General features: G+C 40.1%; 1 protein-coding gene across 1 annotated transcript; it reads left to right on the top strand.

Annotated features, from left to right (window-relative positions):
• The first annotated feature begins 1,482 nt into the window (after window positions 1-1,482).
• LOC118384334 (homeobox protein Dlx4a-like) lies at window positions 1,483-18,872 on the top strand. The gene is made up of 3 exons (XM_035770756.2): window positions 1,483-2,070; window positions 6,120-6,316; window positions 14,939-18,872. Exons 1-3 carry the CDS (start codon window positions 1,734-1,736, stop codon window positions 15,188-15,190), a joined length of 786 nt encoding a protein of 261 aa, XP_035626649.1. The 5' UTR covers window positions 1,483-1,733; the 3' UTR covers window positions 15,191-18,872.
• The last annotated feature ends 570 nt before the right edge of the window (window positions 18,873-19,442 follow it).

The following is a 19,442-nucleotide window of genomic DNA, read 5'->3' as shown; positions in this document are numbered from 1 at the left end:
TTAAATGTATTTTCTTAATATCAGCCCTGTCCCCGCAGGAGGCCTTTTGTAAATAGGAATTTGTTCTTAATTAACTGACTTGCCTAGTTAATAATTTTTTCATTAAAAACAAAAAATGAAATACAATTCGTTATAGAATAAATGTTTTCAATATTATTTTAAATAAATATAACCCATTATTATGGGATAGGCCAATTTAATTCCTCCGAATAGCAGGCGTTGGAACATGATTACATGGCCTACTATATGGGGATTAATGTTTCACCATAACGACAACAGTATTATTTTTGTTTCAGTATTACTGTGTAGGCTAGTGTGTGGACCTAATTGTTAGGCTATCATAATTATTCAGGGAGTCTCAGTCCTGAAACGTTATCTTCCGCGCGTTGCTCAATTTTTACCAAAGTGGCATCGGCTAGAGCTCTGGCATAAGCTCTATGCCTACAGGTTAACAGCAACCTGTGACATTTAGACTTGTGACTGAATTACATAAAGTGACGAGTCTGAATGTGCCATTTAGGCCTAATGATTTCGAGCGTCTTCGGCGCCACATCTGTCATGCGCTGGGCCCGGGCCGGCGTGCATTCAAGTTGATATTTATTGTCACCCATCTGTCTGCAACCTACAGACATAGATTACACATGACCGACTATGTAATGGTTTACAGTCGAATGTGAACGTCTTCTTTCATCACGGACAAGATTGATAGCTAGGGGCAGCCTCCCCTCCTTCTCCAGAAACTATCAGTAATTACAACTCGTCCTCTCACCAAGTACAAAGTCCTAAAGAAGAGTTTCCCATTTGGTGCATTTTTGTTTAAAGAAAAACATGATTCGTGTGTGTTGTGAGTTATACAGGTGCTGGGAGAGTGTGTGTGTGTGTGTGTGTAGGGGGGGCGTTTGTGTTCTGTTTTATCTTGATGCATCTGACTGTTTTGATAAAGTCACATTTACAACAGTATAATAGCCACTATGTTGTGCTTCTGTGCCCTCGCTTGAGTCTAGTCATGCGTAGGCTAAATCACGCATTTGCGCCAGATGGAAATGTAATGTATAGTATTGTAATGTAGCTATGTGTATCGCGTATTAATTAGGCCTGTGTACATATATAATAATTGATTATCCTATGGCATAACTTGTGCGCAAAAGATTTGTCCTCACGTAAAAACATCACTGGCAAGTTGTCAAGTTTGTTGACCATCTTTGCAAACGCTAAAAGGCTACATAACAAAATCTAAACATGCTTGACATTAAATTAGCCTAGTTAATATCTGTTACAGTAGGCCTATCTTCTCATTCAGCATAAATGGTTTCCAAATTCTGCTGCATTGACATGTCACTGCTGCCCAAACTGGAAGACCGACTTCATGTAGCTTGTATTAATCAAGTTAAATATGGTTTGGCCTCGAGGCAGGATGACATGATTAGCCACCGCAACCAATGAGCAGGCGCGCTTGTGTATGCCAAGCGAGGCAGCAACAAGTCTAAACCATATGCACAAAGTGTTCTGAGAAACAGTGCAGGTTTTCCTGTTCTCTTTTTAGAGACGATAAAATAAAGGGACTGCGTAATTTAGAATTTGGAGACAAACGGAAGGATTTAGGAAATAACCTAGTCGCTTCGTGCTATTAGTATTGGTTTTGTTTTTTTAGGTAGCATAACTTGCCTACTCAGTGGATATGCATCGGTCCCATCTGTAGCACTCTATGGTGCCCTTAACTGCGCCTCGAGTTTATGGACCCCCGCTCAATAATGACTATGAGTTCATTGTCGGACAGTCTGGTTGCTTCTGATCCCTCCAAATCGGCATTTTTGGAGTTCGGACACGGCTATCCCGGCCACCAGCAGCACTCCCCCGGCTTGTCCCACAACCACTATCCAGTGCACGGCTTGCATCCCGTCGGACCCTCGCAGCACGATAGCCCCTTTTCTTCCAGTGCGTCATCTTATGGCCGCCCGCTAGCCTATCCTTACCACAGCACCGTAAGCGCACACCACCCAAGTGCCTACCTGCCATACCAGCACAGTAGCCACAACAACGGTCTGGGACACACGAGAATAGAGGACACAGGTACGTTTTTAAAAACATCCGTGTTGACATTTTGGAGTTAGTTCAATGTTTGTTGCCATTTTCAAAATGCGGTTACAGTGACGAAGGCTATACGAACGCGATTGACTTCTAAAATTAGAATCGGGCACTTATATAGCCTACCTAAACCCAATCATAAACCTGCAAATAAACCACTAATGAAATATAGGGAATTCCTAACCTATAGCAAGCAGCATTACGCAAACAGTGCTCGGACCTAAAGGTGTTATCAATAAATAGGATGTTCCAATGTCACATATGTAGTCTATAACACATGAGCACGATTGAATATAATACATAATTTTAATGGTCAATAGTTGACAGGCTACTGAACCTCGAGATGTATGCACGGATAAAGCAAGGTACTGTTCTCGTCTCAAATTGATATGAGAATCTATTTTCATACGATTTCACAATACCTAGGGCTATATGTAGCCTATTTCGCCATTGCAATTATTAGTCTAATCCGATATTAGGACGGATGATTTTTATTTTTTTATTTTACCTTTATTTAACCAGGCAAGTCAGTTAAGAACACATTCTTATTTTCGATGACGGCCTGGGAACAGTGGTTTAACTGCCTGTTCAGGGGCAGAACGACAGATTTGTACCTTGTCAGCTCGGGGGTTTGAACTCGCAACCTTCCGATTACTAGTCCAACACTCTAACCACTAGGCTACCCTGATAAGACCTAAGGCTAGACTACTTACTACTGGTCAATTTGCATTTATATTATTGGGCCGCAAGACAGGTCGGTTGATTAGCACAGTAATTAGCCTAGCTTACTCTCTATGACGATACACATGCAGCCGACATGGGAGGAAAAAACCGAGCCACTTTACATTTTGTCTTGTGGTCTCCCACAAAGCACAGGGTCCAGACAAAACATGTAATCTGAAAACCATTTGTCTTTGATGACGTTATTGCTTTTGTGATCCTACATTACTTCATTGATATTTTAGCATACAGATACCCGCATAGGACTACACGAAAGAGCCTCATCGTTATACCTCGTAATTTTGATTAAAACGTTAAACAAAATGCATTACAGCATTAATTCCACGTAGCCTACTGTCAATGATCAAAATAACCCTGTCTCTAGGTTTTTACTTAAAATCAAATTGTTTATAATGGCTAGTCCTATTTGGAGTGTGAATCTGTTTGGAACTAAAAGCTCGAAAACATTCAGATAGGAATATCAACCAATAGGCCTACTCCTCTCAAAAAAAAATGCAATTATGATGAGTGAGTTCGCTTAGGGGTTTAGCAGTCTATTTATATTTATATATTATATATTACATCATTAAATACCTGATAATCGTCAGGGATGTCATCCATCTATCGTTGACTGACTGTGATATCTCCACTGGACGGTTGGCAATTGCCATGTTTATCAACTCTCTCCAGACATTGAAAAGTTAAACTTTTCACCCGCGTATTAGGAAAGGGTTTGTGTGGCTATCTTACAGAAATTTCGTGCGATGGGCATGTTGGAAAGTCAAGAAGTATTTAAGGCCCCAGATAATATAAACATTGCAGTCCTCTTGAGCATTAACAGATTCATTATGTTATTCTTAGTTCTCATTAAAAACCGGTCTTAGCTCTGAACAATGTATTATTATTATTATTATGATAATATAACCATGAAATTGTGAGTTTAATTCCAACAATAACAAGATAATGGCCTAATAATAATAACGGAAACAATAGTAACAAATGTTATATAATCAATGATGACCATTTGTATGTTGCAATTATTTTTGGAACGCTATTAGCAGGCCAATATTAATTTTAGTGGTTTTAAAGGTGCTATTTTTTATTTATTTTCGCATTGTAATTTCAGAATTTCCATAATATATCTGTCGCTAATAGTGGAATAATAGTGTTTGATTGATTGATTTCTCACCTGGAGTGGCATCTGTTGTCAAACTGAAATATATTTTCAATTACAAAAAATACAGTTTTACAGCTGTTTGAAGCTGGTGGAGCAAAACAAAATAACAGTTTCTGCACAGTCACACAGCAAATTGGCCAGTGTTACCTATAGTGTTGATTTTTCAGTATAACATTTCTAGTGTTGATTCAGGTGATAAATCAACACTCATTGGTGTACAAGTGTTGGAGTTAATAACCAGTGTTAAACCAAAACCACACCCATCAGTATCATATTTCCCAGCATGCTGTATTGCAGGTAGATTTTTTTAGAATAGTTTGTTTTAATATCTATGTTTTTGCATGTACATTGATTGATGAATTAATCTTATGCTACTGAAATATAAATACAACATTCCTAAACGAATCAAATCTGTTACTTGGACTTTTTTCACCGGTTACTGAAATGGTTGTTCCAGTTTATATGGTTTAGGTAGACTTATATCTTCTTCTACCTGACCTGTCATCATTCTAAATGCAGGTTGCGGGTTAATATAAATTCCAAATGTTGGCTATCACCACTCTGGTTCGATTACATTAGGAATTACACATCACTTTGCAAGCCATCATAAAGTGACTCGCAGGCCTGCAAACCACGAGTTTCAGGCCACTGTAATAAGGCAAAATTAAGCCCCCAAAATAAGTCCTTACTAAATACTTGTATTTAGTTGAAGAATGACATTTGAATCATATTCGCTTTGGATCTTCTTTGGTGAAGGCCACAGAACAAAAACAAAAAGACTGCAACAACAACCATGTCTCTGTCACGAACAAACACAGTTGTTAATTTAACACTGAAAAGTGTGGGCCTGTATAAACACTAGACCAGTGTTGATTTATTAACACTGGAGAATTGGCTGTGCAGTAGCATATGATGTAAGGCCTATGAGTTTGTTTATTATTCGCTATTTGAATGGCAGGCTTAGAATAGAAAAGGGACCATCAAGATTCAACATTTCCAATGCAACTTATTTAACTCAATAATACAATACAACTTTATTTCCCATTAGTTACAGCAAACAGCAGAAATATGTCTTCTGCTCATTCTCAACTGCCCCAGACAGCACAAATCACACATACAGTTGAGACAAGCACCGGACAAATCACACATACAGTTGAGACGAGCACCGGACAAATCACACATACAGTTGAGACGAGCACCGGACAAATCACACATACAGTTGAGACGAGCACCGGACAAATCACACATACAGTTGAGACGAGCACCGGACAAATCACACATACAGTTGAGACGAGCACCGGACAAATCACACATACAGTTGAGACGAGCACCGGACAAATCACACATACAGTTGAGACGAGCACCGGACAAATCACACATACAGTTGAGACGAGCACCGGACAAATCACACATACAGTTGAGACGAGCACCGGGTCACCCCTGTATGTTGTGGGGTTAAGAGCCTTGTTCAAGGGCCCAAGCCACCCAACAATAGGGGAATGTCTTAAGGATGTGAACCCAGCAGTAGTTCACTTGCCAGATAAATTTTCCCAACGCCTGGCCCGGGATTCAAACCGGCCGTCTTTTGGCCACAGGTCCAACTCCCTTAGCCGCTGGACTACCTACCACCTACCAAAATTATCTGCAATTATTGTTCAACTTAGCGAATCAAATCTAAATCTTATGCCCCTGTAAAACAAAAAGTGAAGCAGATGAAAGATCAATCTCCTAACGCTATTACACTGGTTGTATTATAAGGATGGATTCATACAGTGTCATGTTACTATGAACACCTTGTGGGGCCTAACGCAGCTGTTTCCCTAAGCACTAGTTGGTATGTGCAATCTTCATAACAATGGGGATAATGGGGAGCAATATGCAGTCATTATATTCCTCATGCTCAATGACCTCTTTTGCAACATGAGGTAGAAAAGAAAAGTTGAGCCCTTTGGGGGCAAATTAAATGGCTTAAATTAAACATGTATTATTCAGTAAATGTATGATTATTATGATGATCATTATTATTATTATTGATGGTGTTGTTGTTAATATTGTTATTATAATTCCAACATTTCTGACCTCAATTGGACTTCCCGGTGAAATAAAATACAACTTTTTCTTCTTCATCCCTTTGAAGAGCTTGAGAAGCCGACCACGGTGATCGAGAATGGAGAAATTCGACTGAACGGAAAAGGGAAGAAGATCCGAAAACCTCGGACCATCTACTCAAGCTTACAACTGCAGGCGCTCAACCAGAGATTCCAGCAAACCCAATACCTTGCGCTACCTGAGCGTGCCGATTTGGCGGCAAAATTGGGACTAACTCAAACACAGGTACATATTTCTCTATTTTGGGCCCATTTTAATAGTCTATTTCCGTTATTTTTACTGATATAACTGTTCAATAAGGTGTTTATTACAAGAGACTCTTCAACACAAAACAATTTTGGTGGAAGTATTTTTTTTTTAAAATGTGGTCTGTATAGGTCTCAATAGTTCGACTGGAATACATGTACACGCATTACGCAAATTCCTATAGCCTATTGTTTACTTGAGTCGGGCAACATGTCCCTCTTTTGTAAGCGTCTCATCTCACAAGGTGGTGAGAAGTTTAGTCAAAATGCTGTGCGTACCCATTCTCAAAGGCACACCTATTCTTTCCATCTGGGCTACAACACTATATGCATAAGTGCCATGTTAGATACTGTTAAGAAAGGCCAAATGTCTCATCAAAAATGAGACTGGAGCCTAATGTTATGGAGGTATGTAAATTTAAGGCTTTGAGAATTCCCACTCAAAGTAGTTGAAGTGTTGACCCTTTCGATGCTTTATTATTTAGCAAAGAGGAGAAAACGCTGCAACATTAGGTTCCGAGGTCAAATCAAATCCATTTGTATTTGTCACATGCGCTTGAATACAACAGGTGTAGTCGACCTTACAGTGAAATACTTACTTACAAGCCCTTAACCAACAATGCAGTTTTAAGAAGATCCCATAAAAAAAGTAAGAGATAAGAATAACAAATAATTAAAGAGCAGAAGTAAATAACTATAGCAGGGCTATATACAGGGGATACCGGTACAGAGTCAATGTGTCAATGTGCGGGGGTATTAACTTGCTTTGGGTGTGATGTCCTGCCATGTTCACGGAGGTGTTAGTCGACTCTAACGGCCTGTAACTGATATTGTTTCCCCTCATCAGTGTGTGGCACACACACTTTCATGAATATTTGAATGCAACATGAATGCCCTTGGCTTCAGCTGGCAAGGCAGTTCCCAGTTGGCAGGGAGGCGAGGCAGCAGAAGAGCAGGGTGTATCACCCTCCTGTATTACTTGTCTTACTACTGTGTTATCCATCTCCTACTATTACTTACTTACTCATCTGGGCCTGTATTCACTATGGACCGGTTTCCTGGACACATGTTAAGCATTGTCCTGGACTAAAAAAAAAAAAACAGTTTCAATGGTGATTCTCAATTGAGCATGCTTTTTAGTCCAGGTCTAGGCTTACTGGCCCGAGTCTCAGAGTAGGAGTGCTGATCTAGGATACATTTAGCTTTTTAGATCATAATAAATACGATTATAGACAGGGGGGGAACCTGATTCTAGATCAGCACTCCTGTACTCTGAGACGCTTAATGAATACGGGCCCTGAGCTCAGTGGTCTCCTTTAGCCGTCTTGCTTCAGTATTAAGGCCTCAGTCTCTCAGCCAATGGGTTCCTTTTGCAACTAACTCCTCGCTTCTCACCAATCTCTGTCTGGCAAGGGAAGAAGAAGGGAGAGGGCTGGAACGACCGCAGCCATTTTGTCTGTCAGAAGGAATAGAGGAAGAGAGCTTAGCGAGTTATCGCGTCACGTTTTATATAAATATTGTGAGTCCCATGAAGTTTTGGGATTCCCAAAACGAGAGAAAAATAACTGCAGAGAAAGTACAGACTTTGGTAGGACAACATCATTTTCTATTTGGGAGAGCTTATTGCTTTCAGCCAGGTAATCATTCTATATTTCTTTAAATCTAGAGATCTCCCTCACTACGTTTGCCTGGGGACTTTAAAAAAATACATACTGGCGAATCCAAAAGGGAATATGTACTCTCAATGCTGCTATACATCAATTGGAGTATAGTTTTTGGCGTATGGACAGATATGAAATGCATTCATTGATCCTCGGTGGCAAGAGACCCTTCTGAACCTGTAGAGGCCGTGATGCGCTGCTAAGAGAGGAGGGCCTTAGTAATCCCATGTAAGTGCTACACGACCGATATCTGAGAAAGCGTCAACAGGGGACTTTCTGCAAGATGAGCCCTTTATACATATGACATCAGCAGCCGACATCTTTGTAACTGAGGGTGTCAGATAACTAATGTCCTCCAGAGCCTTTTCAAGTGGATGGCATTACACTGTGGCTTTTTGTTTTTGTGGAGCTAATTTCTGCTGGGTTATGCCAGATGTGCTATTACATTAATTGGTTTAATGTGGAATCCTTAAATGGATGAAATCACCCTCAACTATAGAGCTTACTGACATATAGAACTACAGTGTTGTGACCCTCCCATTCACAGACACTTGACTTTACGGTTTCAAAGACATATAGAACTGCAGTGTTGTGACCCTCCCATTCACAGACACTTGACTTTACGGTTTCAAAGACATATAGAACTGCAGTGTTGTGACCCTCCCATTCACAGACACTTGACTTTACGGTTTCAAAGACATATAGAACTGCAGTGTTGTGACCCTCCCATTCACAGACACTTGACTTTACGGTTTCAAAGACATATAGAACTGCAGTGTTGTGACCCTCCCATTCACAGACACTTGACTTTACGGTTTCAAAGACATATAGAACTGCAGTGTTGTGACCCTCCCATTCACAGACACTTGACTTTACGGTTTCAAAGACATATAGAACTGCAGTGTTGTGACCCTCCCATTCACAGACACTTGACTTTACGGTTTCAAAGACATATAGAACTACAGTATTGTGACCCTCCCATTCACAGACACTTGACTTTATGGTTTCAAAGACATATAGATCACATCAAGCCAGGACTTTTTTTCTTGAAAACAATACTTTTCCAAATCTAGTTGGAGAGATTATTGTGTATACATGCATCTGAATGTTGCATCAATTGGGACTTTAGAGACATGATATTTCTAGTATATAAAGGACACCTTTATACACTGAGTATACAAAACATTAAGAAAACCTGCTCTGTGTATCAAGAATGGTCCACCACCCAAAGGACATACAGCAAACTTGACACTGAGGAAAGCATTGGTGTCAACATAGGCCAACGTCCCTGTCGAACGCTTTCGACACCTTGTAGAGTCCATGCCCTGACGAATTGAGGCTGTTCTGAGGGCAAAAGGAGGGCAATTCAATATTAGGAAGGTGTTCTTAATGTTTGGTATACTCAGTGTATGTATATGCTAAATATGAAGAAGCACTTCTCGGAACCTCTCTGATATTATGTTACCTGGGTGGAAGCAGGAATGATTGATTAGGGAGCTATTGATAAGGTCATATTGATAAGGTCATATTGATAAGGTCATATTGATGAGGGTCATATTGATAAGGTCATATTGATAAGGTCATATTAATAAGGTCATATTGATAAGGTCATATTGATAAGGTCATATTGATAAGGTCATACTGATAAGGTCATATTGATAAGGTCATATTGATGAGGGTCATATTGATAAGGTCATATTGATGAGGGAGCTAAGTATAGATAATTGGGATCGAACATTGCTTTGTTGGAATCACTTGTGTCTTCCCGCCTTCTATGAGCAGCAACCACCTGGCAGATTAGACCTTTTTGCACCAGAAACACTGACCACCGCTCGCCAGTCACCACACATTTAACTAGGGAGAGTGGTTTCCCTAAGTTGTACGGTACACACACTGAGATTTAGTTAGATATGTGGGACAGGATTTTCTGGCGTGATTTCTTGAACTACCTAGTTACCAAACATTTCAGACTGAAAGCTCTTGTCAGCTGAGTGTTGCTGTTGAAATCTAATACTTCCAATTATCATAGGAACAGCTACTTACATTAGCATGCTGTTGATTGACGTTAGGGTCAAATTCATTCATACTTAAAGTTCAATCCAATTCGGCATTAAAGGGGTAATCAGCAATCGCTATATCACTTTTGGATTTATAAATTCATGATGTGTACCTATTGATTCTTGAAGAATATAACTCATAAATGCTTCATGAACTTAGTTAAACAGTCGTACCCCATAAGAACCCAAAATATAAGCTTGTTTTACTCCAATGGTTGTAAACAAAGTAAATGTAACTAACACTATTTAGCCTCAGAACATGGTTCAAATGTTGATATCATGGTTGGTCAATCCTTGCGCCCATTGCACTGTCTATGAAGTTGATAGTGGTTGCGTTTCTCCAGACCCATCCTTCAGCTTTTTAACAAAACGGGTGGGGAAATCACTTTGTTATAGTTTCAACAGCTAATTTAAGGATGTCCCCCTTTTGAATATCAGTGTTTTTGGAGGTCTTAGATGTATTTGCAGACCCCCACCCCCTCCTTCCCAACCTGCAAAGTTATGAGGACGTAGTTCACATGTCTTCTTATTTCTTGTGATTTTTTTCTTCTTCTATTATTATATTATTATTGATTATTCCATTGTTGGGTTTAAGTTTGCAAGTAAGGCGTTTCACTGTACTTGTGCATGTGACATTAAGACTTGAAAGACAATAGTAGCGTTCTGTCATTGAAAATGATTTATGTGAGACTTGGTTTTTGTGACATCTGCATGAACTGTTAATTCCCTTGCTGGCATTGAATGTGACACACAATTATTATTAATATACTGATTTGAACACTTCTAGGCGTGCCCACATTATTATGTTTAGGCCTATGGGAGTTTATGGGAGTGAAATATGTTGGTTATTCACCATGGCCCTACTCTTTTTTTTCATGTTCATCAGAACTGAGCATGTGTAAGCTAAAGGCAGAGAAAACAACGTAAAAGTTAGCAGAGTTGTGGACTTCAGTTACATGACTTGGACTACTCGAGTCACATGACTTGAACTACTCGAGTCACTTAACTTGGAGTCGAGTCTGACTTGAGTCACAAATTTGATGGCTTGAGACTTGACTTGAAAGAAAATGAAATAACTTGAGACTTGACTTGGACTTGGAGCCTCAAGACTCGGGACTAGACTTTGACTTGAGACTGATGACTTGAAATTATCTGGACAGGTTTTGTGATGTTTTGCCACTAATTTTGTGGCACAGATTCTACGTGAATTATGCAGAGAAAATAGCCGCAGCATCGCCCTTGCAAAGGAAAACTGCAAAAGATTGGCTAGTGAAACGCACACTCGGCACTCTGATTGGACCAGAAAACTGTCAATCAACACAGGCAAGGTGTGCAAGCGAACAGATTGATGATTTGATGTACAGCTATAGGATTGGGTGCAGTGCAAACGTGAAATTGTAGGAAGAGAGGATTGAAATCAGGCCAGCAGGCAGTAGGGAACCCCAGCAATCACTGGGGAAGCCAACCCCCCCCAACTTGAAAAACATGTTGACTCAACCTACTTGTAAAGAAACGCCAATGACATCCTCCTCTCTTTCATGTTGAGGGAACGGTCTATTGTCCTAGGCTACCTGGCTAAAATGCATGCTCGCTAGCCTAACATCCATTCATGGGCATCGTTAGCTAGTTAACATTAGCCTTCTACATCTAGCTACATAATGAACTTTCATCCTCTCAGGCCAGGGGCACAACAATGTATGAATTAATGGTCGGATCAGAATCGACCATTATAATGATTGGCCAGTACGGAGAATTAAGTAAAACCACAAGTCCAAATCCATATCTCCATCCATAGCTAATTTAGGAAAGGGACAATTTTAGCTAGCCGGCCACCGAAGGACAACAACACAACAATTCAAGTTTTTCTGTCAATGACATATGCTCTCAATGGGATTTGATAGCTGGCTTCCCTTGACACTTTTTTGTTGGTGCGCCAGGACCATTCACAGTTGAACTCGCTCAGTTTAGCTCACCGCTGATTGGCCAGATGCTCACTGGCTTCCCTTGCCTTCAATGCTGCGGGCGGCAACAATGTCATACTCGTTTGGACCAGACAGCATCAGATATAGATGGCCTACATGTAAGAGAGACAGAGGGGTGCTGTTTCGCTCACTCGGATGCTTTCCCCCTCGAGATGCATTCAGCCTCTTGCCAATTGGGTAGGCTAATTGTATGGTCCTGGGGGCTAAGTGTTTATATTAGGTAGGCCTACCGGTTTGAACTCCTGTTAGACAGATTTGATTTGTTTCTCAATGGGTGTCTATTCAGATAGGACAGGTTAAGCCTGGTACAGAGGCTATTTCTTTTGGGCTGTTGCCTGTGTATATTTGATAAATCTACTTGTATATTTTATACGATATGGCACTTTCACCATTGGATCACCAAGACCTAATAAAACCGACACTCTGAGCACATCAACCTGCCTTGCCATCAGCTGATTTCATGCCCTTACCACAGCTACAAGGTCCATATTTTACAATTACATATGCTAATAAAAATATGTTGTAGACAAAATAATGAAAAAAGCTGTCTGGTAGCCTCAATAAATAGACAAAGATTTGTAGTTGAACAGGTTGCATGTATATATATTTTTTACTTGGCTTTAAAACTTCTGACTCATCTCGACTTGTTTTGGTCTTAGAATGCACGACTTGGACTCGTGTCTTGACCACATTCTACTTGGGACTTGACTTGAGACTAAAACATTATGACTTTAGACATGCTTGTGACTCGTATAATAGTGACTTGGTCCCATCTCTGAAAGTGATTAAAAACCTGCAGGTCCCCCTTAATAACAGTGCATTTGGAAAGTATTCAGATCCCTTGACTTGTTCCACATTTTGTTACGTTACAGCCTTATTCTAAAATGGATTCAATTGTTTTTCCCCTCTCATGAATCTACACACAGTACCCCATAATGACAAAGCAAAAACATGTTTTTAGAAATTTTGCAAATGTATTCCAAATATCACATTTTCATAGGTATTCAGACCCTTTACTCAGTACTTTGTTGAAGCACCTTTGGCAGTGATTACAGCCTTGAGTATTCTTGTGTATACGCTACAATCTTGGCACACCTGTATTTGGGCATTTTCTCCCATTCTTCTATGCAGATCCTCTCAAGATCTGTCATCTATTTTCAGGTCTTTCCAGAGATTTGCGATCAGGTTCAATCCGGGCTCTGGCTGGACCACTCAAAGACATTCAGAGACTTGCCACGAAGCCACTCCTGCGTTGTCTTGGCTGTGTGCTTAGGGTCATTGTCCTGTTGGAAGGTGAACCACAGTCTGAGGTCCTGAACGCTCTGGAGCAGGTTTTCATCGGGGATCTCTCTGTACTTTGCTCCGTTCATGTTTCCCTTGATCCTGACTAGTCTCCCAGTCCCTGCCACATGATGCTGCTACCTCCATGCTGGTGGTGGTGCCAGGTTTTCTCCAGATGTGACGCTTGGCATTCAGGCCAAAGAGTTTAATCTTGGTTTAATCAGACCAGAGAATCTTGTTTCTCATGGTCTGAGAGTTCTTTAGGTGTCTTTTGACAAATTCCAAGCAGGCTGTCATATGTGTTTTACTAAGGAATTGCTTCCGTCTGGCCACTATACCATAAAGGGCTGATTGGTGGAGTGCTGCAGAGATGGTTGTCCTTCTGGGAGGTTCTCCCATCTCCACAGAGGAACTCTGGAGCTCTGTCAGAGTGACCGTCAGGTTCTTAGTCACCTCCCTGACCAAGGCCCTTCTCCCCAGATTGCTCAGTGTAGCCATGCGGCCAGCTCTAGGAAGAGTCTTGGTGGTTCCAAACTTCCATTTAACATTGATGGAGGCCACTGTGTTCTGGAGACTTTCAATGCTGCAGACATTTTCTTGTACCCTTCCCCAGATCTGTGCCTTGACACAATCCAGTCTCGGAGCTCTACTGACAATTACTTCGACCTCATATGGCTTGGTTTTTACTCTGACATGCATTGTCAACTGTGGGACCTTATGTAGACAGGTGTGTGCCTTTCCAAATTATTATGGGGTGTCGTGTATAGATTGATGAGGAAAAAAACAATTCAATCAATTTTAGAATAAGGCTGTAAAGTAACAACATGTGGAAAAGGGAAGGGGCCTGAATACTTTCCGAATGAACTGTAAATGTAATTAATTCAAGACATCACAACAACAATAATTCTGTCATCAGCGTGTTTGGGGTGACACTCTTGGGCAGATCTCTTATTTTGGTCCATTTACGAGCCTTTGTGAAATGTGGGCTATCTGAGCCGCGTTTTCCACTCATCTCCACAATCAATTGTAATTCATAATTAGATTTTACTAGAGCTGCTTTTACCACGCTGTGGGTGTTGCGGTTACATAAACGTCTCAACAGGCTCTCTCCATATCAAAATATCTCTGTAAATTCCCTGTATTGTTCGTATAATGGGGAAAAGCCTGCAATGAAGGAATGCCAAACGTATTGCTTGAGTGGTCTGTAGTGGGGTTTACAATTAATTCTCCTGGCAACCTGAACCCACCCACCAGCTTTATTTTGTCTTTCTTGTGAATGTTCTGTTTTTAGTCCAACGTATTGTTCTCATATGGAAAATATTTGTGTTATTCCTTGGTGCTAACAATGCAGTCATATAGCCTACAGTTATAATTTTAATAATTTCACGCTCAATTTGCCAGCATGCTGGCAACAGGCAAAGGTGCATAACAATATTATCCAAAAACAATTATATTGACAATAACAACAATGAGGCCATGGATATTATAATGTATTATTATTATTATTATAGTGAGTACTGAGTAGACTAATAGTAATAATAATAGCTTATCAATGATGATAACGATTACAATAATAGCCTAATTGCAGGCTTAATATACTAAATTGTATTTATTGTTGCAGGTTAAGATATGGTTCCAGAACAAACGCTCCAAGTACAAGAAGATCATGAAGCATGGCACGGGCGGACCGGAGGGAGAGCATCTGCACGCTGGGTCATCCGGGTCTCCGTGTTCCCCGGGGATGCCGCCACTTTGGGACGTTTCCATGGCAAATAAGGGGACGCCTGCGCACTCCGGTGGATACATGAACAATTTCGGACACTGGTATCCAAGCCATCACCAGGAATCTACGCCGAGAACTCAAATGATGTGATAGGATATGGGACAATGGAATGGAATTCTGTACGCTCTCCTCTTGTACATGAACCGCGTAGCCTATCCCTTTTAAATATAGCTCCAAGCCCCAGCTATCACATTAGAGACTTTTCAGTTTTTGAAATGGCCGTTTAAAGGTCTTTTGTTTGGATTTCATCCGAGGTTTTGCCTTACAATTTATTGGACAAATGACTACATGGATTTTGCTTGGAGGCCTATGTGGATCTGTATTTTGTATGCAGTTCAGTTCCAAATAAATCCTTAGTGGTCAACTATGCACTGCAATAATATCTATTTTTACGAAATGAGTTTGAGCATGAAAATGCCTAATCCCGTCCCCATGAGTTACAAAGCAATCTAAGTTAAATTCAAACGTTTACATTTCACCTGATAAGTAATAATTATAAACTCATGCCTAACCGAAATGATGTCTTTGCATCAAATATTTAAACCACACATATTATATATATATATATATATATATGTGTGTGTGATTTAAATATTTGATGCAAAGACATATAATTTCGGTTAGATATGAGTTTATAATTATTACTATTCTTAATATTATTATTATTATTATTATTAGTAGTAGTAGTAGGCTATTATTATTATTATTATTAAAGTTAATATCAAAATATGCCAAAAGTGTAAAAAAAAAAAAGGACTTCTACGGCGCAATAATAAAACTAACATCTCACATAAGAAAGGGTCATGTATTTTACCCTAAAACATCTGGAAAAGCACTAGAGGGTACTATTTTAACATTGACAATGATTTTATAAAATGGCCATGTCAATTAAAGGTAATTTGGGACGTAGCTTGTTAAATAAAGCTTTCATTCCAACAGTATAATTACCAGCAATTTGCAGGCAACAAAATATCCCTCTCCAAAACTGAAAGTCCAAAGGAACTAATAGGAAAAGGACAAGGCGCATCCATCGGCTGTTGCGGCCCTACAAGGCAACGGAATCGTCATTAACCGAAATGACTTGCAGGTGTAAGCTAATTGTAGCCTATCAGCAGTCCGACACAAATAGCTGAAAAACGAGAGGCAAAAGACATGACAGCGCTCGAGTCAAAACCAACGGTGGTGATTTAAAAAAAGTTTAGGACTAACTATTGAGCACAGAGGTGGCACCACAGGTCCAGAGTGGTGTGGTGAAAAAAAAACAATTATGGGGCCGGTAGTTTTTCTTGCTCTGGTAACCTAACCACCTAAAGTGCAATGCCTTATGCGGTAGGACATGATTCATCACTTGTAAAAAAAAATAAAGTTTAATATGGGCAGTGATGGAAATGTTTAATATGGGCAGTGATGGAAATGTTTAATATGGGCTGTGATGGGACCAGAGTTTTTCTAATCAGGTCACATGGGTGCTCATATCTGAATTGTATTTTAAAGGACTAGTGGGGGTCCTATACACACACACGTACACAGAGAAAGCAACATGATTGGACAATAAAACACAAGGAGCTTTCCTTATGCTGATTTGCATCGTGTAGTCCTACCCTATGCAACTGTAGGCCTAATAAAACATTTACTCACAGTCTGTCAGCTATTGTGTTTATTGATTCATTCCAGTTAATAAAAAAAAGCTTAATTGCCTCGTCAGCCCAAGTTTGAATTATAAACCAAATTTGATCCATTCTGATTTTCTCACAAACAAATGGGTTATAAATAAGCATACACAACGTTACAGCTTAATTTACTCAGGCCAGAAGGACAGGGCGCATGGAAGGCTAGACTTTGCAGCTGCTAGCCTATAGTTGATCAGACTGAAATATTGTCTCGCTTCCACGCAATACATGTAAGGTCGCTAATGTTTAGGTGTATTAGGCTGCTACATTTATGTAATAGTCTGTAGGGAGTATTGTGTTATTATGCTTGCTAAATAAATACCAGAGGAAAGTGAAGAGCGCGCCTTGATCTTTGTCCAGCGGGTGCGACGTGTTTATTTCCGTGAATCTGATTTGGTCAAAACATCAAAGAGCCTGCGGCAGCACTCGGATGCGAAGGACAGAAATTGTGCGTAAATGGACAAATGTGGCAAATCGGTCCAAGTAACAGCTCTCTGCCCCTCTTTATAAAGCTTTCCGTCGATATATTTTATTAAACTAAATCAAAAGTGATGTGAATTGAAAAGTGCTGTGGAACTTTTTTTCTATATCCCGGCCATTGTCAATGTGCGGTTGGATTATTTTCCACAAGTGGACACTCAGGGCTAAATATGCTAACACAATCATATTGTGTTGACCACAATGTTACCACTACGACCTACCTTGGTCTGAAGGTAGGCTAGGCTTTTGCACATGCTACCGGAGTTATCGTTTGCATCTATAGTTCCAAGTGGGAAATTTCACTTGAAGGCAGTAGTGGTGCGTGGGTAAAATCACTTGGGAAGCCAGGGAGAAAGCCACATTACAACCTATGTGTTTTGATAATTGCGTTGTTTTCTCTATAACCTATCAGTTAATTCATATGCATTACGACCGTGAAATATAGGCCTGAAGGCCGAGACAATAAGAAGACACAGTGGCAGAATAAATTCAACCACACCTTTATTTCATCAGAAAACCGGAGAACAACCACTGTCTAAATACGCGAAGTCCATAAAGCATATTGCATGTAACGAACAAGTTATATGACCTACAGCATGGTAAAGCAAGTTAATGTTTCCAACATTTTCAGACCACTAAACAACTATTGATTTAAAATGAACGAAAATATTAACGCAACATGCAACATTTTCAAAGATTTCACTGAGTTACAGTTCATATAAGTAAATCAGTGAATTTAAATATTTTCATTAGGCCCTAATCTATGCATTTCACTTGACTAGGAATACAGATATACATCTGTTGGTCACAAAAAAGGTAGGGGCATGGATCAGACACATCTCCTTCGCATAGAGTTGATCAGGCTGTTGATCGTGGCCTGTGCGAAGTTGCTGGATATTGATGGGAACTGAAACACACGGTTGTATACTTTGATCTAGAGCATCCTAAACATGATCAATGGGTGACATGTCTGGTGTGTAATGAAGGTCATGGAAGAACTCTGACATTTTCAGCTTCCAGGAATTGTGTACAGATCCTTGCGACATGGGGCTGTGCATTATCATGCTGAAACATGAGGTGATGGCGGCAGATGAATGGCAAGAGCATTCAAATTGACATCGATAAAATGCAATTGTGTTTGTTGTCCTTAGCTTATACCTGCCCGTACCATAACCCTACTGCCACCGTGGGGCACTCTGTTCACAACCTTGACATCAGCAAAACGCTCGCCCACATGACACCATACACGTAGTCTGTGGTTGTGAGGCCGGTTGGACATACTGCCAAATTCTCTAAAATGGTAGAGAAATGAATGTTCAATTATCTGGCAACAGCTCTGGTGGACATTCCTGCAGTCAGCATGCCAATTGTATGCTCCCTCAAAACTTTAGACATCTGTGGCATTGTGTTATGTGACAAAACTGCACATTTTAGAGTGACCTTTTATTTTCCCCAGCACAAGGTGCACCTGTGTAATAAGTATGCTGTTTAATCAGCTTCTTGATATGCCACACATGTCAGGTGCATGAATTATCTTGGGAAAGGAGAAATGCTCACAAACAGGGATGTAAACAAATTTGTGCACAACATTTTAAAGAAATAAACTTTTAGTGCTTATGGAACATTTCTGGGATCTTTTATTTCAGCCCATGAAACATGGGACCAACACTTTACATGTTGCATTTATTTTTTTGTTCAGTATAGAACCACGGAGAGTTACCGCAATTCACAAAGAAAACAAGAACTGCCTCCACTATTCCAGCAGAATTTCAACTTCAACATCATCAAATCACCTATGCTTAGTCTTATACAATGACTAAAAACTAAACGATACCAAAAACAATTTAGTCCAATCAACGTAAGCTAAATATGATGTGACTGTCCGTGTTTCCGATTTCTGTGTGTGTGTGCGTGCAAGTTCATGCAAGTAGACAAAACATATTGACTCACCCTACTTGTAGAGAAACTCCAATGCCATCCTCCTCTCTTTCATGTTGACGAAACAGACTATCACTCTGTCATACAGTACACGCTTTTGTTTTAGTTTTCTTAAGTTTCCTGGCTAAAATGCATGCTCGCTAGCCTAACTTCCTTTCATGGGCAATGTTAGCAAGTTAACATTAGCCTTCTACATCTAGCTACATATTGAACTTCCATCCTATCAGGACAGGGGCACAACAATGTATGAATTA

Source organism: Oncorhynchus keta, chromosome 5 (assembly GCF_023373465.1).
Source record: "Oncorhynchus keta strain PuntledgeMale-10-30-2019 chromosome 5, Oket_V2, whole genome shotgun sequence".
Taxonomy (NCBI): domain Eukaryota; kingdom Metazoa; phylum Chordata; class Actinopteri; order Salmoniformes; family Salmonidae; genus Oncorhynchus; species Oncorhynchus keta.
This window is presented reverse-complemented; position numbering and strand designations above follow the sequence as displayed.